Below are 20,169 nucleotides of genomic sequence, written 5' to 3'. Positions count from 1 at the left end.
GGAAATAATGAAGGATAGGGGCACCTTCTTTTGGGGCTCATAGAATTGGACCCCCTGGTCCAATCTTTTTGAAACTTTGGGGGTATTTTGGGGAGAGGCACTAGATGCTATACGGAAAATGTGGTGCCTCTACCCCAAAAAACAGCCCCCCCCCCAGAGCCTCAGATACCCGCGGATCAATTCTCCATAATTTTCTATGGGAATAAATCTCCATAGGGAATAATAGAGTTCCCAGAAGACATTTCCCTCCCCTCCCCCCGCTTTCTGACGACCCTGAAGCGGGGGGAGGGCCTCCAAACCGGGGGATCCCCTGCCCTCACCTGGGGATTGGCAACCCTACACAGAACTGTAGGAAGTATGAGATTACAAACTTGGATTGGGGGGGCTACACATAGGATCTAGAGACAGGAGAAGCTACACATATTTTAGCAGGACTAATGCAAGAAGGCAAGGGAGGGAGTCAAGGGTTTATAGGATAGAGAAGTATAGTGTAGGTCCTGAGAAGGGAATTCTACCTGCTATGGCTTTTTTCTGTCACAGCATGCAGACCTAAAGAAACAACAGGGACAAAGAGGCAGTATGGAGTGAATTTCACTTTCTGATTTGATTTACATGTTGTGAACTCTTCTGTGTATGCTGAGTTAAATAATGTTTTGATTGCATTGTGCAACTGGAATGGGGAAGCACAGGTGATAGTTTATTTTTGTTTTGTTTATTGTCTCTTCACCATTTTAAAAAATCCATAAGATTTAATGTTTAAAACATGGGAAGAAACTGAGTCATACTTTAGCCTCAGTCACATCAGAAATGATACCCATTTTAATGCTTCTGTAGCCACCCTCCACTCAGCAACCTCAAAAGCAGAAAATGTTCTGTCTATAGAAAGCATTGTGCTTACCCAAATATAAAATAAAGACTTTTAGTGATATGAAATTACAGTATCCTTATAGCAGAAATACTATGATGAAGGCAAAATACAGTAAATGTATATATTAATTCTGCTAAAACCTGATTGTGTAGAGAAGTGTGAAGGAAATAGCTGACTAATCTTTTATAAAAAGTTCAAAATGATTCGATAGGACTCAGGTAATGAATTTGATTAGCAATCAAGCATCAAAAATCTAAACATCTGCTTTGCAAACAAAGATTTTGTTTAAAAAAGCAGAACGTTAATTCATTCTGAATCCAAACTGTACATCTGGCCGATTCAGTATTCCTTTGCATAACAACACTAATACAAAGGTGCAGAGGCTTATTTGTTTGATAATAATGTTTCAAAATCAACTCCAGCTGTTGCTTTTAAAATTGTTCCTGTTTATACTTTGGGATGCTCCTGCCAAAGACATTGGTACAATAAGGTGCCAGAAGGTTTCTGAAAGCAGGGGACATGTAAAAAGTGGTGGAGACCAATACTCCCTCTAAGCTGTGGAGTCTTGTGAGCAAAAATTCTACTTTGTGAGCTAATGACATTAACATTGTGACCTACTGCATATTAGTTTGCTCTGGGGCCATTTTTCCTGAGCAAAGAGAAAAATGTGTGAGCCAGGGGCTAAACAACTGAGTAAGCACACACTAACTCAGCTCAGAGGGAACACTAAGGGAGACATGATCCATTCTTATAGGGATGCATCAATAAGAACCAAAATAGTAAACAATATGGGATTTTTTGGGAAGCAGTTTTTTTTGTTAGCATATAGCTTAAAGCTTATCCTACTTTAGGATTAGGTTTTTAAAAATTAAAATTATTATTGTCAAAGAAGCATGCTTTTGCATTCCAATTAATAACAAGTAGCAGAATTTCTCTACTGCTTGCTATCCTAAAAGTGAATTATGATAATTAAGCCAGAGGTCCTGAAATGCTGTTACCCAGATGTGTTAGCAATATACAAAGAGGTCAGTTTTCTGGGCTCAAAAACTAGCAAAGGCAGAAATCCACTAGTTAGGACACAACACAGTTCACAGTGTTCAGTGGCAGGATAATAACAGGCTACTCAATAAACCTAAAGAAATACTAACTGCTGATGGATGTAAGACAGACAGATACAAAGATGCTGCAAGACAAAGACAAAACATAAATAATGGTCTTTTCTCTTTTTCTAGTGAGTTTATAAACCAGAATTTTTCTCCCTGTTTTATGCATGGCCACCTCCACATGTTTTACTCCAATCTGTAAACAGTGATATTCATTCTAATCACAGAAGACTGTAGTGATTACACAAACCTTTACTTATTCTGATTTCGAATTCGGAGACACCTCCTTTTCAGTGGTGGCTCCAGATCTTCTGGCCCTGTGCTGAGAATTGGTGCTGAAATAACGCATGGTGCAATAGCAGTCTTTTCTGCTGGTTTTGGCACAGGCTGGATGACGCAGCCTGTCTTGGGCAGCATCCGCAATGCGTACGCATGGTCCTCATCTGCAGGATTGTTAAGGTTGGGATCTTGCTTGTCTCCCCCAAACAGGGGCTCTTCCCCAGTCTTCTTACCAGAGTCTCCTTCTCGGTGGCAGTTTGACGTGCAGTTGTTCTCCTTCACAGATTCCAGCTCACTCACTGGCAATTCCTCTGGCGGCTGAGATTTCTTCGGATCTTGGGGCTGCTCTGGGGCCTCCGGGCCCTTTGTGCCATTCACAATGACATTGCAAACTGCAGCTACACTATTTTCTGATGTGCCAGAGGCCAGTGCAGTGGGACCACAGTGAGCTGAGTCACTACAAGGTAAAGTTTTTGTTTCAGTGGGGCTGCAATTGTTCTTGCAGTCACTGCAGTTCCTTTTATCTGAGCTACCAAAAGCCAGATTTACAACACTGCTAGCTTCATGTTCAACTTTGACTTGAGCATATAAAGCCCTGTGGATAACATTGTGTAGTCTAGATCTGTGACCTACAGTTAAGTCTATCACACCATCCTGTGGTCCCTGTAGTACTGTAGAAAAACCAAACTTCTTGTTCACTGGACTACTAGGTCTCACAGTCAAGTCAACAACTTCATTTTTACTGTGCTCCTGATGCACTTGTGTTTGATTTACGGACTGGCTTGAACAACTTGGTGTTGAATCAGAGGACTTGGAAGGCCCTTGTTTTGAATCTCTGGGAGATACAGAGTTATTTGTTGGCTTTGCCCCAGTTGCATCACTAGATGTACTTGGAATGAGACTTTCTCCATTGCTGGAGAAGCCATTTGGGGGCTTGGAATCATTGATGTGAGGAATAGGAATTGGAATAGGGATAGGAACTGGTAGAGGAACAATGACAGGATATGGCACTAACAGGGTTGGAGGTGGCACCAATGGGGCAAGAGATGGCAAGCCAAAGTTCATCATCTGTGGCATGGGCATAGGACCATTTGGCATCATGCTTACAGGAGGGAAGGGTAGACTGGGCAAAGGTACTCCTGGAGGTGGCGGCGGTAGTAAACCTGGGGGGTTTCCAGGCATGGTTGGTGTTGTTGGAGGGTGAATATGAGGTGATAACATTGGCCTGTGCATAGGGCTTGAAGTTGGGCCCATATTTCTGGGACCACCTGGTGGTGGACCAATTCCAGGTATCATTGGATTGGACAGAGGGCTATTGGGATTTGAGGCATGATGAGGCCCTCGAATAAACGGCGGACGAATTTGCTGCATAATTTGCTGTTCCATGAATATGGGCAATGGAACTGGCCCACGGTTTGTCATCACCATGGGAGGACTTCGAGGTGGGACACCAATTGGAGGCACAATGCTAGCAGGTGGCGGAACAGAAACTGGTGGCATATTTGGATTCTCATTGATGGGAATAGATTTGGGAACAGGCGTTGGGATTTTAGTGACAGAGCAGTTGGCAGTGTCAGGCGGAGAGGCAGTGGTAGATGCTGATGGTCCAGGACCTTGAATTTGGCCAGCTGCAGACACTGGGGATGGGGCCTTTCTCCGAGCATCTGCTAGCGGTATATTCCAAGAATCTGGAGTCAGCAGCTGCACCCCAGTGCCTTCTGCTTTATTTTCGACTGGAGGATGTAATGTGCTGCAGAGTCCAGCTGGAAGATTGGCCTGTGTCTCTTTGTAGAAAATGTCCATTTTGTACTGATTGAGACATTTTGCACTGCAGAACTGAAGCCTTCGTTCCCCGTCCCCAAAATCCAGATACTCTTTTGTGTGTCTTATGTGCTTACACCAGTCACATACCTACAACACAGTAACAAAATCAAAACAGATAAGAAAAAAGTGATTTCCTCTTTGTATTGTCATTTGCATCAAAATTCTTTTTACTTTCCATAATTGCTTTCTAAACATCTGAATTATGAAGGAGAATATATATTTCATGGAACTTTGATCTTAAAATACAGTTTATCTAATATTACATATAAATACACAGTGATAGCCTATTTTTTAATGCCTAAATAAGTCTTACATATAAATGCCGTCAAAATATTTGATCTACAGTAATCTACATTGCTAAAATACATTAAAATATGAGTTGGTAGTATTGTAAATACATGCCTGTGTGTGTGTTCATGTGGCTACCCCAGGAGAGTCTGAAAAAGCCCTATGATTATAATGGAACTTCCCCAGTTTCCATGATTGGAGCTGCAACACAAAATTATTCATGCAGCATAGCTGATATGTCACAGGATCTAAACAACAGCTATGAATTAGGAGGTCCCTGGTTTAAATACTGCCTCTGCCATGAATTATGAGTCTGTAGGTGAGCTGCTTTATTTTAGTCTCAGCACTCCCTCCTAAAAGGTAACACAGAGATAATAATAGTGACTTGACTTTTAGGGGTTGTGTTTTCATAAGATAATATATGTGAAAGTCATTGAAAAGCTTAAAGTCTTATACAAATGCTTATTATTGTTGTTGTTGTTAATATTGTTGTTTTTGTAGAAAAGGGTCAGCAGGAGCTCATCTGCATATTAGGCCATGCCACCTGGCCTGGGAGCACATGGCTGCTGCATGGTGGGTTGAGCCAGCTGGAGCTCTGCTCCTGTGGGCTCCAGTAGAAAAAGAGCCCTGATAATGATGATGATTACTGTTATTATTCAGCATAGTTACAGAATTAAGACAGCTGAAGTTCTATGATTTCATTGGGCTAAACAGCGCTTAACATTCAGTTCTGACATCGCATGTTTTAATTAAACTAACAATAGTTACTACAATTGACTGACTGCAATAACTATGGTCCTTCAAATTAGGATCTGAAGCCAGGGTCTAAACTTGTTTTATTAATCACAGATAGTCTTAACTATGCTTTTGCTTGGCCTAATCCTGGCTAGTTCCCCAGAAGATGCACTCCTGGTAATGATTGCCAACCTTCAGGTGGAATCTGCAGATCTCCCAGAATTACAATGGATCTCCAGACCATAGTGATCATTTCCTACCTGGAGGTTGGTTAGCAGATTCTATGGTAGGGTTACCGTGTTCTGAAAAGCCAAAAAGAAGACATATTTCCCAACTGACTACTTCATACAAGTGATCACTATGACAAATCTCATTTTAAATACCCCTATTATTTAAGCTGTGATAATTGCTACTAACTAGGAATATTCCTAACCATCCAACCTCAAAAGAGGACATTTTCATCATTTTTTTAAAAGAGCCGCAAAGAGGATAGACACCAAAAAAGAGGACATCTCCTCTAAAAAGAGGACATCTGGCAATGGTACTCAATGGCATTATACCCTACAGAAGTCCCTCTCCAAATTCCATTGCTCCCAGGCTCCACCCCCAAATCTGCAGGAATTTTCCAACTCAGAGCTGACAACCCTACATGAAAACAGAAAGAAGGTAACAAAACCAGTATTGAGCCTGCTTCGGCGGGGAGGGCAGGATATAAATAAAATCAAATAAAAATAAATAAATAAATATTGTGGAGGTAAATATGAGCAATTGTCTGTAAGAGGAATCCTAGTTTCTCACACTAACCACAATTAAAATAAAACATGGTTTTGCATATTGTCTGATCTGAGCCAGTATGTGGCTTGTGAACTTCATGCTACACATTGAACTGTTCATATGGATGCATACTGACAAGTATGTCTACATAATTAAATAAGATTTTTAAAAATGGAAAATGACTCCAAACATCCAAGAAGAGGGATTACTAATAATCTACAATAAGATTCTACACATTTTGACATTTTAGATTATTCAAATGCAGTAGATAACAGAGCTGGCATGTTAATTGGTATCCAGAAGAAGAAGAAAAAACTACACATCATTAGTTTTGTCTTGCAAACATGAAGTAGAAAATAGTAATAAAATCTGGATGAATTAGCGTTCTGAAACTGTGATATGTCAACAAGCTGGAAAGATTTTCCGAGCTGTTTGCCCACTCTTGAGCACTAGTCACTTTAGTATAACTTCTTGGCATACAAGAGTTTATTTAACATTTTTTTTCAAAGACCAAGGCAACCCCTCTTATTATTACAGGCTTGAAAAATATAAGTTATTTTCTGTGCTACTATTGGTGTGGCAGAGATGTCACCATTTTTTTTAAAAAGGTAAATAAGGCTGAAAAACTAATTAAGGTTTCCCCAGTGGTAAGCCACCAGACACTAAAGTTAAAAAAAAAGTCATTCCAGGTTTCAGAATCCATTACTTCAGAGAAATTATTGTGATTTCATTAACACATTAATTTTGCAACACCAACAGCTCTCACAGATGGCAAAGACATGATCTACAATTCAAATATGACTCTTGTTTGCACAAATGCCTTTCCCTTCATATGGCATTTTAAACAAGAATTAAAATGAGTAATCTTTCCACAGCTATAAACAGATAAACAGATGTCAGAATTTTCAGTGCCTCCCTTTTTTTGACAGATATTATACATAGAGACAACCCCCCCAAGTTTGTCATTTATTCACTTCTCATAATGTTCAGTAGATACGTTATTTAGTAATATATACTAAACGTATTGAGCTTATGACCACGTGAAAACATGGCACTGTCCTATGTATACTCTTACTTTTCAATGCTGAGAATAATTCCTTTGTTTTCAAAGCCAAGGCATGATTATGAAATGATAACATTAAATAGGTAATTTAATTTTAATAACCATTGGCCACATAAACAATTCAAAACAACATATGCCGGGCATTTGATTACTCATCTCATTTAACTCACAGCTTTTCTTTTACCAGAAATAGTGATGACACTTTAAAATAGTTTTTTTAAAAGTCTGGGCATGATCCAGACAAAATTTTAAGTTATATCAGTTTCGATGAGCATTCACATGCCTTTCACAGAATTATGTCTAATGTTTCATTCTTACTGTACACTTTTCTTAATAATTCAATATATATTTGGTCCTGATTAGGATATGTATGGGAATGTCTGTATAGACTTTATTTTGGGAGTCAGATGGACTGATATCAAATCCTTGTTCAGAAGTAAACATGAATCCTCAGTGAATGTTGGGCCCTCATTGCCAGAATGACTGATGGGGTTAACAGGGGGAGGAGTACATGTAGTCTGAGACAGCGACAGATTCCTCACTGGCATTTGCTCCACCTCCAGGCTTCTGCTTGAGCCAGCTCAAACGATCAATTTCCCATCAGTTGCTATGTGGGCGCCTTTTGATCCATGGCTACCTCCCATTCCCCTTAAAGCGATGTAAGACCCAAGCCCCCTCCTCCATCTTTAATAGACTGTGTTTACTCTGGCTGTGTTGCCAGACTTCCTGAATTCCTAGTTATTATCCTTATAAGCATATGCATCTTGCTGCGTTGGACTCTCAACCTTACTTGAGTTCAGCCATTTACCTGGGCACCAGCCCAATATGGACATTTCGCTCTGTGTGGGGCCAAATAGCAAGCACTTCAGCTTAGCTAAGAAGCCTCCCTGCCTGCTCCTGCTGCTGCTGCTGCTGCTGCTGTGACTGTTCCCTCCCTGCTTGTTCTTGCCATTGCTATAACTGTGCATTCCTCCTGCATAGAAGGATTCTAGATCAGGCTTTCCCAAGAAGCTGCTAGGCCATGCAGAATACCACTGCACTCCTGCCCAAGGAAGACAGCACCTAAAAGCAGCCTTCACCAGAAGCCATGATGGGAGAGATCCTGCATCCATCTTGTTCCTGAACACACGGCCAGGAGAACAGAGCTAGCCCTCCAGGTGTGCCAATGCAGATGCAAATGTAAAGAGCCAAGGTGAACAATAGGCTTGCTAATTTCATCTTCTCACTTACACAAAAGACTTCTCCTATGTACACAATACAACTTTATCCAGGACAAAGAACAGTTCCAGCCACAGAGATCACCCCCATTGTGTTTGCTCTGGTGTTACAATAAGATAGCATTTGGCTCCAAATCCCCTCACCTATGTTTTTTGTCTAGGTTAGTAAATCTCATCATGATTTACTAATCTCATCAAACTTCTGGGAGCCTTCCCTTTTACACTCCTTTTTGTGACATCACCAGTGACATGCACTGGTGTCACTGCAGTGTCACAGGTCACCTGACCTACTTGTCACATACCACCACCCGAAGGCACAAATTTGGCTATATCAAGCCCAGCGCATGGCCATTCAGGCATGTCTCGTTCAGCATCCCTACCCCACTGTCTGAGCCATCCCCAATTACACAAATGGGCTCCATTATGGCTAGTGATGTGGGTCACTTCTGGCTATCACTCCCCTTATTGTCTATCATTACTAGGAAGTCTTCAAGTATATCACCCTGTCTATGTTTTACCCTTGTGTTACCTCTCTACCAATTCCATTTCTGTTTTTCTTAGGAACTGTGTGATTGCTGTATGAATTATCTACCTTGTGTGAGTGAATGATTTTTCTTAAGAAAAATACTTTTGAGTTTACCAAAAATCTCTCTCTTATTTAAAGGGAAATTCCTGGGAGACCATCTCCTGTATACATAGGTTTTGATCCTTCTTAAGTTGGTCATTTTTGCCCACCAAACTAATTCCCCAACCTCTTTTGAGGGCAATTTGGCTAACAGTGACTGGATCTGGTTTTCTGGAGATCCGGTCACTGTGAGGGGAATGGGAGGTATCCGGGGATCAAAAGGCACCCACACAGCAGCTGGTGGGGAATTGATAACTTGAGCCAGCTTAAGCAGAAGCCCAGTGGTGGAGCAACTGCTGGTGAGGAATCAGTCCATGGTTCAAGCAAGGGTTTCCCCAGGAAAGCACTCCCATCCTTTCCAGGAAAACTTCCAGTTGTGCACTGCAACACCCAATAGAGAGTACAGGTGACTCCATGTCAATATATATTCTTGAACAAGCATTCAAGCATGCAAATATTAATTTATTTTGAGACAGCTTAATGAAGGTACAACCTAGTTGTATAACTGTAGTTCTGAAAGAAGATGAGGCAGGACTCAATGGGCTTCAGAAAACAACAGGCACCAACTATTCTAAAGGTTATATTTTATTTTTGCAATATCCCATGATATATTTTTCATTTATAGTTCATAACAAATGGCTGTTAAGCTTATAGTGTAACGTAGTTCTTCTTTAATTAGATTACAATATATAGCAAATGAAGCTGTTTATGTAGGATGTGCTGAATAAATATGGAAGAGTGAACTGCATATTGCATTCACTAGAATAACAAAGAAGCATATAGACAGCTGAGTTCTACCAAACCTAAAACTAGATAATTTCTTTAATTAACTACATACATACACACATTTAGAAATCCATGCTAGTAACCATCTCTTCTCTCCCTGGCATTGAATCCTATAGTTTGTTTGTTGAGTAAAAAAGTACTTCCTTTTGTCCATCCTGAATCAATTGCCCAACTTTGTTTGGTGCCTCTAAGCAGTAGTATTATGGGAAATGAAAACTGTTCTCTCTACCCCCTTCCTTCACCTCATGAAAATCTTATAAATTTTTATCATGTTTAGGGGGGCCATCCCATTCCTGCTCTTGCATTGCTGCCTAATACAGCAGCAGGAGAGAACTGGAGAGAAAAATTAACATTGCAGAAAACCATAGAGTCAGGGGAGGAGTTGCTAGAGCACTGCAATGATGTATAACACCATTTCTGGTTACATGACTGCAAGTGACATTGTAGTGTCACAACACTAGCCCCATCATCCAAAGTTCCTGGGGTTGTCAGCCCTTGGCTGGCAACCCAAGTGACTCCCCACAATGTTCACAAACATTGCTGTTATGTGGCCAGCATCCACTCCATGCCTCTGATGTACTCACTTCTGTGATATCATGTCGCTTCTTATCAGTGGCCTGGATATGGTTGGAAGATACATGATACAGTAATCCATGGTGAGGCTAAGCAGGTCTGGATCTGATCAATGCCAAGAAAGGAAATCTCCTAGGAGTGCTATGTACATCACCTTCGGTTTCATAATAGGAGAAAAACAAGATACAAGTGTAATAAAAAATAACTAAATGACATTTTTCTATTTGGAGATACATAAGACTAGCAAATCAGGAATCTGCTCAAAAGTTTTTGTTGGACTTCGTGGGAAAATATGGATCTTCTAAAATACATCTGAAGCAAAACTGATGGATTCCTATCATCCTGGGATTCCCTTACTGGACCCTGAGTCCATTTAGAAGCTGTAATTGGAAACACCTGCATCTGCATCTGGTTGCAAAACTGCAATTCGCACCTAAATTTACTAAACATATATTTTAATTCAAAGTACTATAACTCCATCACTATGGCTCCAGACACAGAGATTAGCACCTGACATCTTTTCTAACAATTTGATTTTATATGCTATCAGTTGAAAGGTTTATTGAAATGTTTTGGTGCTGTATTGATTTGCTTCTCTCCAATGGGCTCCCATGCAGCGGCGTCACTAGGGCGGGGCCAAGGGGGCCATCGGCCCTCCCCCAGAGCATTCTCATTGGCCCCAGTTTGCAGAAGGCCGGGCCGAGGAGCGAATGTCAAAGGTGCAAACGTAAAGCGTGCTCTTGTCTCTTAACAAACATCGTACCCCTATTTAGGATTTAAGTAGCGTTATGCATTTGCATTCTTTTTTTTTTAGAACAGTTTTCAATATATATCGTAACCCACCCGCAGTCTTCTGGATACGCTAGGGGGGGATTATTGAATCTAAATGCAATATCATATTTTCAGGGGGGGAAACCCTCCGGAGACGCTACTAACAACTTTGCACACTGCTTTCTCTTCCCCCCCACTCCCTCCTTGCTCCTGCTCCCTGCGAGGACTCGCACCGGCTCTGTGTTGGGGAGCGCCAGCTCCCGCAGGCTGCTGCTGCTGCACGAACAGTGCACGGAGAGAAAGGAAGCGGATCAGCTCCACACCGTTCCCAAAGGTGAAAAGGAAACTGAGGAGGGCCGGAACCAGCAACAAGAAGGGCAGAGGGGGTGACGCAGCCCTCCAAAAGGGGTGATGCCCAATGGGGGGGGGGTGACTTGAATCAGTTACACCTCAGGGTGCAACCCACCCTAGTGACGCCTCTGCTTCCATGTCACCTTAAACTAAGTAAATGTTTTCTCTTCTCCCAAACAAAAATCTCAAGGAATCCTCTTTAGAAATTCTCTCATGATTTCTTGAGGTTTTAATAATTCATTAAGGTTAAAAAAATTGCTCGTGTTGAGCTACCTCACTCACATATTGATTGCAGACTATTCAGTATATTTTATCACTGGATCAAATTGATTAAGGATATTGAGGGTAACAGCAATAAATCTGTTTCTGTGAACATCCCTGATGAACAAAACATCCAGTAGTTATCCAATTGATTTTATTCAACACTCCAGTATCATACATAAGTAGTTCTCTCTCTCTCTCTCTCTCTCACACATATGCCATGGATGCAGCAAACAATCCTTCACAGGGAGTAAAAACTACTGGAGTAGAAATAATGTCACTTAAGAATTAATGAATCAAAGCTGTCTTAGAGGATTGATCATTTAAGATGAGGTCAATGAATTTATGATACAAATGGCCATCTACCAGAGGTAATAAAATGGAGCAAAATCATTTATTTTACTTTTAACTAATATCATACTCAAAGTAATTACAGATTTCTCCTAAGAGCTCATTCTGATTACTTAAGATGTGACAGATAGCCCATATATATATCTTTCAGTACAATAAAGCAATATTTTTTCTAACCCTGAAATATGTAGCATGTGACGTATTTTAACAAATGATCTGCATACAGAGTATATTCTTTGGGTTATCTGTGGATTTCCCCCCTCCAAGAGGCATGACATTTTTGTAACTTTTTCTGGCATATCCATTCTTTGTGCACAAATGGCTAGGCATAATAATTCTGGGTACATAAATTACAGCAGATATGATTCCCCTATTTAGAATGTTGAGTTCAACTTATTTCAGTTAACATAGCCTTCAGAGATTGTAGTGAGATTAGATCAGAAGTAAAAAGTTCCTTTGCGTACCAAGTCAAATGGGTGTTTCCCCATCACTAAATAAAACCCTGACCTGGATTGGTCAACCTTGTCAGTTCTTGGACACTAAGCAGGGTCAGCCCTGGTTAGTACTTGGATGGGAAACCACAAAGTCTACACAGAGGCAGGAAATAGCATGTGTGTGTGTGTGTGGCCATCAACATCACTGTAGCTGAGTGAGAGGGTAAGAGTTAAAAAAAAATGTCATTGTAACCAACTTTTTCTCACCTTCTCTCCATACTTTGGAAGCCTGTCTTGTATCCTTGCTTCCCAACTCTTATACTTTTAGAGTAGGACCCCAGAGTTCAACAAGAATTTCAGGGTATAAGCTTTGAGAGTCTAAGCTCTCTTCATCAGACACGAGTAGAATGGAGATCTCTGAGTCCTTTTCTCCTAGTCCATAGGTAGGCTTGCCAATCCCCAGGTCCCAGCGGGGGTTCTTCTGCTTTCCCAGGCTCCTTCCCACCCCCAGTCAGGCGGAGGGGGGGGGGAAGACCTGCCCCCAAAGCCACCATGTGGCTTTCCCCCTCGGAGGCTCCAGTCTCCGATTGAAACGCTTCCTCTTGGGATGGGGTGTCTGTGTTACTTGGAAGAAGTTGGCTGCAACTCGTGAGTAGAGAGGCCAATCCCTCACTTCAGAGTCGCCAGAAATGGGGGGGGGGGAACGTCTGCTGAGCACTTCCCATAGGGTATAAAGTGAATTGATCTGGAGGTTTCAGGGGCTCTGGGGGAGCTGTTTTTTGAGGTAGAGGTACCAAATTTTCAGTATAGTATCTAGTGCCTCTCCCCAAAGTACCCCCCAAGTTTCAAAACGATTGGACCAGGGGGTCCAATTCTATGAGCCCCAAAAGAAGGTGCCTGTGACGGAAAGCAATGGGTTAACCATAAACTGAAGACGTACAGGGCCTGCGTCAGGTGACCTGAGGGTGGGGGCAAAGTGCTCGGAGCTCTCAGGGAGGAAAAGTTAGTTGAAGGAGAGAAACTGCTGAGGCAGGAGTCAGTCAGTTGATGTCTGACAGAGTGGAGGCCTGTCAGAGAAGTCTGTCAGTGGGGACCTGACAGAGACTGAGGGGGTCAGTTCGGGCCTGGTAGAGGCTGAGAGGACAGCTGATCCTGTGAAGAAGCTGGAGACGGAGACGGGGAAGTCTTCCAGAGACTGCCAGCTGGACAAAACCAGCCAAGAGGGCTGTGTGTGTGTGTGAGTCAGTTAAGACCGGAATGGTCACAGACACCAGGAAACTACTCTAAAGATCTAGTGAGGAGGTTGAGGGAGTGGATGTGGGTCTGAGACACCAAGAAGGGCTGAGAGGAGAGACTCCAGTCGAGGGGTGAGACTAGACACATCAATCCCAAGAGGCCAGACCTTGGCTAGAGGTGGAGAGTGAGTGAAAGGTGAACTGTGTAACTGTGAAAGATGCAAAACAAAAGAAAAAGTGATTGTAAGCTTGAAACAACAGAACAACATATAAGTCTGTGTAAATATCTCCCATATCCCCAGTTTAAGACTTTTTGTTACAATAAATCTGTGGTTTAAGTTAAAGTTCTCGTGAGCCTATATTTTGTGGGAAGAGCAAACAAAGCTGCTGTGGTCCCATCAAAGAAACAAGTAAAAATACCCCGAAGAGACTAAAATATAGAGATCCAGTGAGGCCGTGAGGCGGGCGCCGCTATAGTGCCCCTATCCTTCATTATTTCCTATGGAAGGAAGACATTTAAAAAGGTTTCCCTTTAAATGTGCTGTCCCTTTAAATGTGATGGCCAGAACTCCCTTGGAGTTCAATTATGCTTGTCACACCCTTGTTCCTGGCTCCGCCCCCAATGTCTCCTGGCTCCACCCCCAAAGTCCCCAGATATTTCTTGAATTGGACTTGGCAACCCTGTCAGAAGAAGGGAGGGGTGTTGTAAAGAATGCCTATAAAGGATTTAAAGGTACAATGCATATTGTAATCAGCTTGATTAGAGCAGAGGGGAAATGCTTGTGGGCAGGGCTTTTTTTGTAGCAGGAACTGATGTAGCCAATCCTCCAAGAGCTTACAGTAGGCCCTGTAAGAAGAGCCCTGTAAACCCCAGGAGGATTGGCTACATCAGGGGTGTGTGGCCTAATATGCAAAGAAGTTCCTGCTACAAAAAAGCCCTGCTTGTGGGTGGAAAATTAGCATCAGAAGTGAGATCGGATTCTCTCTGATAAACCCAGGATTCTTATCTCACAACAGATGTTACTTTTTCAACCCCCAAACATTTCCCCTCTGCTCTAATCAAACTGATTAGAGTGGTTCCTCAGTGGAACTGGCTTCTTCGGGAGGTGGGGGGCTTCCTTGGAGGATTTTAAACAGAGGCTATATGGCCATCTGTCAGCAATGCAGATCCTGTGAATTTGGGGTAGGTATTTGTGAGTTTCCTGCATTGTGCAGCGGGTTGGACTAGATGACCCTGGAGGTCCCTTCCAACTCTATGATTACAATACGTGTTGTACTCTGCATCCTTTGCAAGCATTCCTTACAACAGCCCTTCCACCTTCGGACTAGGATAAAAGGACTCAGAGATCTCCATTTCTACTCTACTCATGTCTGATGAATGAAGGTTGTCTGTCCTGAAACTCTTGATGGCCTCTGCTACTGGACTGAAATCTGTTCTACTGCAGACCAACATGGCTTCCTTGTGAAACTCTTAAACTGTCACTTGAATTTCCAAAGTATAGCTTTTGATACCTTTTATTCACGTCATCCATTCTTGACATTTTGCTATTATACCTACTAAACATGCTGGGTTTTTAAAATCTCTTTAATGTATGAATTGCTAGACATAAACACATAGGTCTTAGATGAAGCTATGGATTTGTATAATTTCCTTCATTTTTATTTACTTCATATATTACTCACCTTTGTCATGAAGGATCCAAACAGATTACAAAATATTTTTTAAAAAAAAAAACAGTTCAATCAGACAGCAAAAAATTGGCTGATATTGTTTAAAAGATATCAACAGCTCTTTAAAGCAGGGGAAACCATTGATTTGCAGTGCAATATTGATAAGATTCACACCCTTCCTAAGTCTATTGAAGTCAATGGTCTTAGAAAGGTGTAACTCTGCTTACAATAGCACTGTGCAGGTCTTAAGGGAAAGGGTATTTGCTGAGCTTTCTGTTAGGTAAAACGCTGCATGCTCCCCCCTGCCCCTCCAAATCATTTGAAGCTGCATATCAACCTAAAATATCATATGAGATGCTTTGGAATAGTACAGTAATTACACACCATTTACAGCAGCACTGTCACTTAAGTGATGGAGGAGCAAGAGTACACACTTTCCTGAAACATTTGGGCAAACTGCATGTTCTAAGTCAATGTCTGATTGCACAGAGACTTGACTCACATGACTCTTCCCCACCCCCCTCCCTCAAATGTAGGGAGATCGTGTGAATTGGGAAATCAGGCATTCATACAGAGAGCTCAGTTCACATTAGATGCTATCTGTGCAGCAGAACAGAGAGGGCTAACATTCTTTCCCCACACAAATAACACTGTTGCTCAAGAGACTGTATGAACTAGGAATAAAGTATACCAAGTATGAGCAGAGAAGTCTCCAGTTCAAAGCACAATTCTGATAGGAACCCACTAGATGGTCTTACATAAATTACTATCTCACAGCCATCTACCCCCCACTCCCCACAAGACGGGTCTAATAGTGTAGGCCATATAGGTATAGGAACTGCTTTAAAAATTCACTTTATTACAACCATTCCACTACCTATTGATATCAGAACAGTAGGCAGTCAGGGCAGTGTTACTTGCTATTATTGTTATTATCATTATCAATCTCAGCAATGGTATTGTATCATTATATTTTGTCATTCTCCATCACATATGTTTGCTCTTGTCCCACACTTCAGGCTGTTCAATTTACTTTTGGCAGCTTTATGGTGATGCTGATAAATGTGAGTAAAGTTAAAAGCAAAGCTGAATTCATGTTGAAGCAATCACCACTCAACCACATTCCCACCTTGGTTGTTGGAACTGTGCCATAAGGCTCCTTCATGCATTACATTTTTTAACAAGTAAATGCAAAACTACACGTGCCCATTAGAAGTGTAATATGTATGCAAGGAGCAAATGATTTCTTGCCTCCTTGGGTATGTACAGCAGAAAGCTGCTACGACTGCTGAACCACACTCCCTGTTTGCATACATTACCCTACCAGGATCAATGCATTGCCACTCATAATAGATGAAGCAGCCCTTAAAATGAAGCTTTCAGAGTCAATTATTGTTAGATGTTTCATAACAAGTATCAGTGGAGAATCTGTTTCCACTTACAATTTGCTTGGACATGTCTAAATTTTAAAAAGACCAAATCACTAAATTGCAGTGTGTGTGCATTATAAAGTGACAAGGACTGGTTTTGGAACCAACAAGACCTTCAATGAGAGTCAGCATAGTGTAGTGGTGAAGAGGGACAGACTCTAATTCAGAGAATGGGGTTTAATTCCCCACTCCTCCACATGAAGCCCGCTGGGTGACCATGGGCCTGCTGTAGTTCTTTCAGAGCTCTCTCTGCCCCACCTACCTCACAACTGAAAGATGCAATTTACTTTATGGAGACATTTCTACTTTTAAAGAAGGGAATGAACATTACCTTCAGTGCATTTAGGGGGAGGGCAGCAGGCTGCTAATGAACTTTATGAGATGGCAGCAGGATGCTAATGAACTCAGTAATTGACAATGATATTGGTGATCTGACCAGATTTACTCTTAGTGCGTAACACTTAAAAATCTCTAGGCCACATAGAAATCAAAAGCTCAGCAGAAATTTATTTCTTTTGATATAGGAAAGCCAACAAGGCCTTTGCTATGGAATACAAACCTCCCTTTGTGTCTTTTGTATATTAAAATATTGGTAATCAAGCATATACAGTATGAAATCTTGAAATTACAGAGATGGTACAGTGTATTCACCTTGCTCACCAGAAAAAAATGAACAGGTGCCTAGAGGCAGCTTTGAGATGAATAAGGGCAAACAAGCTGAAACTTAATCTCAGGAAAACTGTGACATTACTGGTGGGGGAAGGTCGGAGCCAGGAATTGGAATATCTCCTTTTCTGGATGGGTTTTCCCCTCCCTCTAAAGCAGCAGGTTTATAGCTTGGGAGTACCATTGGACCCAGGCCTCCTACTGGATAAAGAGTGGTGTGGTGAGGGGTACCTTTCATCAGTTTCAGCTGGTGCACCAGCTGCAGCCCTTCCTGGAAAGGAAAGATCTTGCCACTCTGACATGAGGCCAGAATGTTGGCTGGAGTGGGTCATAAGATGAAGAAAAAAATGGGCTGCCCTCAAGCAATGTGCCAACAGAACAAAAAGGAAAAAAATGCCAGGTGATAGAAGATTGTTTTTTTTTATTTCACAAAGTCCCTACACATTTCACCGTGCAGGCTTTGTTAAAGGGAATCAGAGCATTCACCTAGAGCTAGAACTGTCCACAGCAATTAAAAAGAACTTAATTGCTGTGGACAGTTCCAGCACTAACTGAATGTTCTGATTCTTCCTGACAAAGTCTGCACAGCAAAACTTGTAGAGACTTTGTAAAATAAAAAAAAATCAATCACTTGGCACTTCTACCTTTTTGTTCTATGGGTCATAGGGACCATATTGCTCAACTTGTTCCATCTATATTGGCCCCCAATTTGCTTCTGGGCTCAGTTCATGTCTGCTGGTATAGACCTTTAAATCTCTGTATGACTTGGGGCCAGCATACCTGAAGAACCACATGAGAGTCAACTTGGTGCAGTGGTAAGGAGTAGTGAACTCTAATTTGGAAAACCGGATTTGATTCCTCATTCCTCCACATACAGCCAACTGGGTGACCTTGGGTCAGTCACAGTTCTTTCAAGACCAGTTCTTGAAGAGCTCTCTCAGCCTCACCTACCTCGCAGGGTGACTTTTGTAGGGAGAACAAAGCAGGAGTCAAGGTGCATCTTTAGGACCTACAAAGTTTTATTCAGAACGTAAGTTTTCGTGTGCTAAAAGCACACTTCTTCAGATGAGGGGATCTGGTACAGTGGGCTGAAATACATGCGGTTTGTTGATTAAGAGGGCAAACTCATAGAGAGCTGGGATCACATGGTGGAACACTGTGACAATTTAGAAAGCCATTTGGTCTGGATAAAAGGTAATAAAGTTGCCTGCCAATTGGTGTTTCTGCAAATAAGGGCCTTCCTGGTTCTGGCACTGAAATTTTGGAACTTCTTCCCTAGGAGATTAGTCTGTCTTTATCAGTGTCTTCTGCCAGCAGGTAATGCCTTTTTTGTTTTGTTTGGTGTTCTCCTACTAACAGTTCTTGGACCTCTTCTGCAGTTGTGCCATTATGTGTTTAAACGTTTTACTAAATTCTTTAAATATTTAATACACACATTTCAAATACTAGTTTAATATCTTGATGTTTTAATATTGAAATGTTGCCAGTTGCCACCTTGGGGACCTTATCTGAGTGGAAAGGTGGCACAGAAATGTTGGTACTTAATTAATAAATAATGTTAAAATGAGATGTTCATATAAGGATGCCTGCTCTCTTTTTAGGGTATCTTACTAGCAAATTCTAAACAATAACAGTATGTTCCTCTAATCACTGGCCACAATCCACCACAGAGTTAGGTGTGCTTAATCTCCATAGTTTTTGGTGTGGCACATACATGTGTAACTATGTACTAAATACTTGTCTAATGTTCACAATTTACATGTGTAACATAAATGTGTTAATTACATTGCAGTAAAATTATAGCAGTATTTTAAGGAGAAAATCAGTCATGCTTCCCATGCAAGTAACATTGCTTAAATTAACTGCTATTGACTTATGTTAGCTGTTCCTAGACTTTGGACAAAGACTAGTGGTGTAGTACTGGTGTTTCTTTGGACAAAAACTGGGGTTGTAGTACTGGTGTTTCTCTCTTCTCAGACTGCTTTAAGCCTACCATATACATGTGTGTGTTTTTCTGTACCAGGCCTTAAAGCAAGTCAGGAGGGGGTTATTTGCAGCTGGAAATGGAAGGGGATAAAAGACCTCTTCTTCTCCAGCAACATGGTTCTCATTGTTATCAGGCCCTTCTCCCAGTGAAGTTCCTTTTTGCTGCTATATTTTACAATTTTTTTTGCTGTCAAGTCACAGCTGACTTATGGCAACCCCACAGGGTTTTCAAAGCAGTGGATGACAGAGGTGCTTCGTCATTGTCTGTCTCTACATAGCAACCCTTGACTTCTGTGGTGATCTCACATCCAACTACTAACGAGGGCTTGCCCTGCTTATCTTCCAAGATCTGACAAGATTGGGCTATCCTGGGCTATCCAGGACATGGTAGATTATACATTGGGGGATCTCATGACAAATGCCTACTGGGCATAAGTAAAAGCTCAAACTCAGTTTCCAAATTTACTAGTTCATTCTAATTGTGTGATCATACTACCTGGCCCTACTTCAACAAGGCTCTGTGCAAAAACACTCTGCTGCACTGACAATTTGAGATAATGCCTAGTCACCCAAATTTTTCCTCAGGCTGTTATATAGTCATCAATGTTATATATTAGGCCTAGGAAACACCAGTTTTATCTGGGTCTCATTTCCTAGAAGACACTCCTTAGCAGATCACAATACACATATCAGTTTGGTGCTTTGTCCAATATATTATGCACCTCTGCTGAGGATTCTGATTTGCAATATGTAAACAATGCACAAAAATAATATTTCTAGTATCTTAGAATTTTTTTGGGAGGGGGGGTAAGTAAGGTAAAGATGTAACAATTGCGTTTCTTTCATATTCTGTTGTTGCTATAGCAGCCTCTCCCCCA

At 41.5% G+C, this 20,169-nt stretch overlaps 1 protein-coding gene across 4 annotated transcripts in view; it reads right to left on the bottom strand.

Annotated features, from left to right (window-relative positions):
• Positions 1-20,169, bottom strand: part of SOBP (sine oculis binding protein homolog) — a 254,136-nt gene that overhangs the window by 20,396 nt on the left and 213,571 nt on the right. For all 4 annotated transcript variants that reach the window (XM_060237819.1, XM_060237814.1, XM_060237810.1 and 1 more), the window contains one exon: positions 2,222-4,161. In XM_060237819.1, the coding sequence (XP_060093802.1) occupies positions 2,224-4,161 (1,938 nt within the window). In that variant the 3' untranslated portion in view covers positions 2,222-2,223. The remainder of the gene's footprint in view (positions 1-2,221; positions 4,162-20,169) is intronic.

Source organism: Heteronotia binoei, chromosome 1, assembly GCF_032191835.1.
Source record: "Heteronotia binoei isolate CCM8104 ecotype False Entrance Well chromosome 1, APGP_CSIRO_Hbin_v1, whole genome shotgun sequence".
Taxonomy (NCBI): Eukaryota; Metazoa; Chordata; class Lepidosauria; order Squamata; family Gekkonidae; genus Heteronotia; species Heteronotia binoei.
This window is presented reverse-complemented; position numbering and strand designations above follow the sequence as displayed.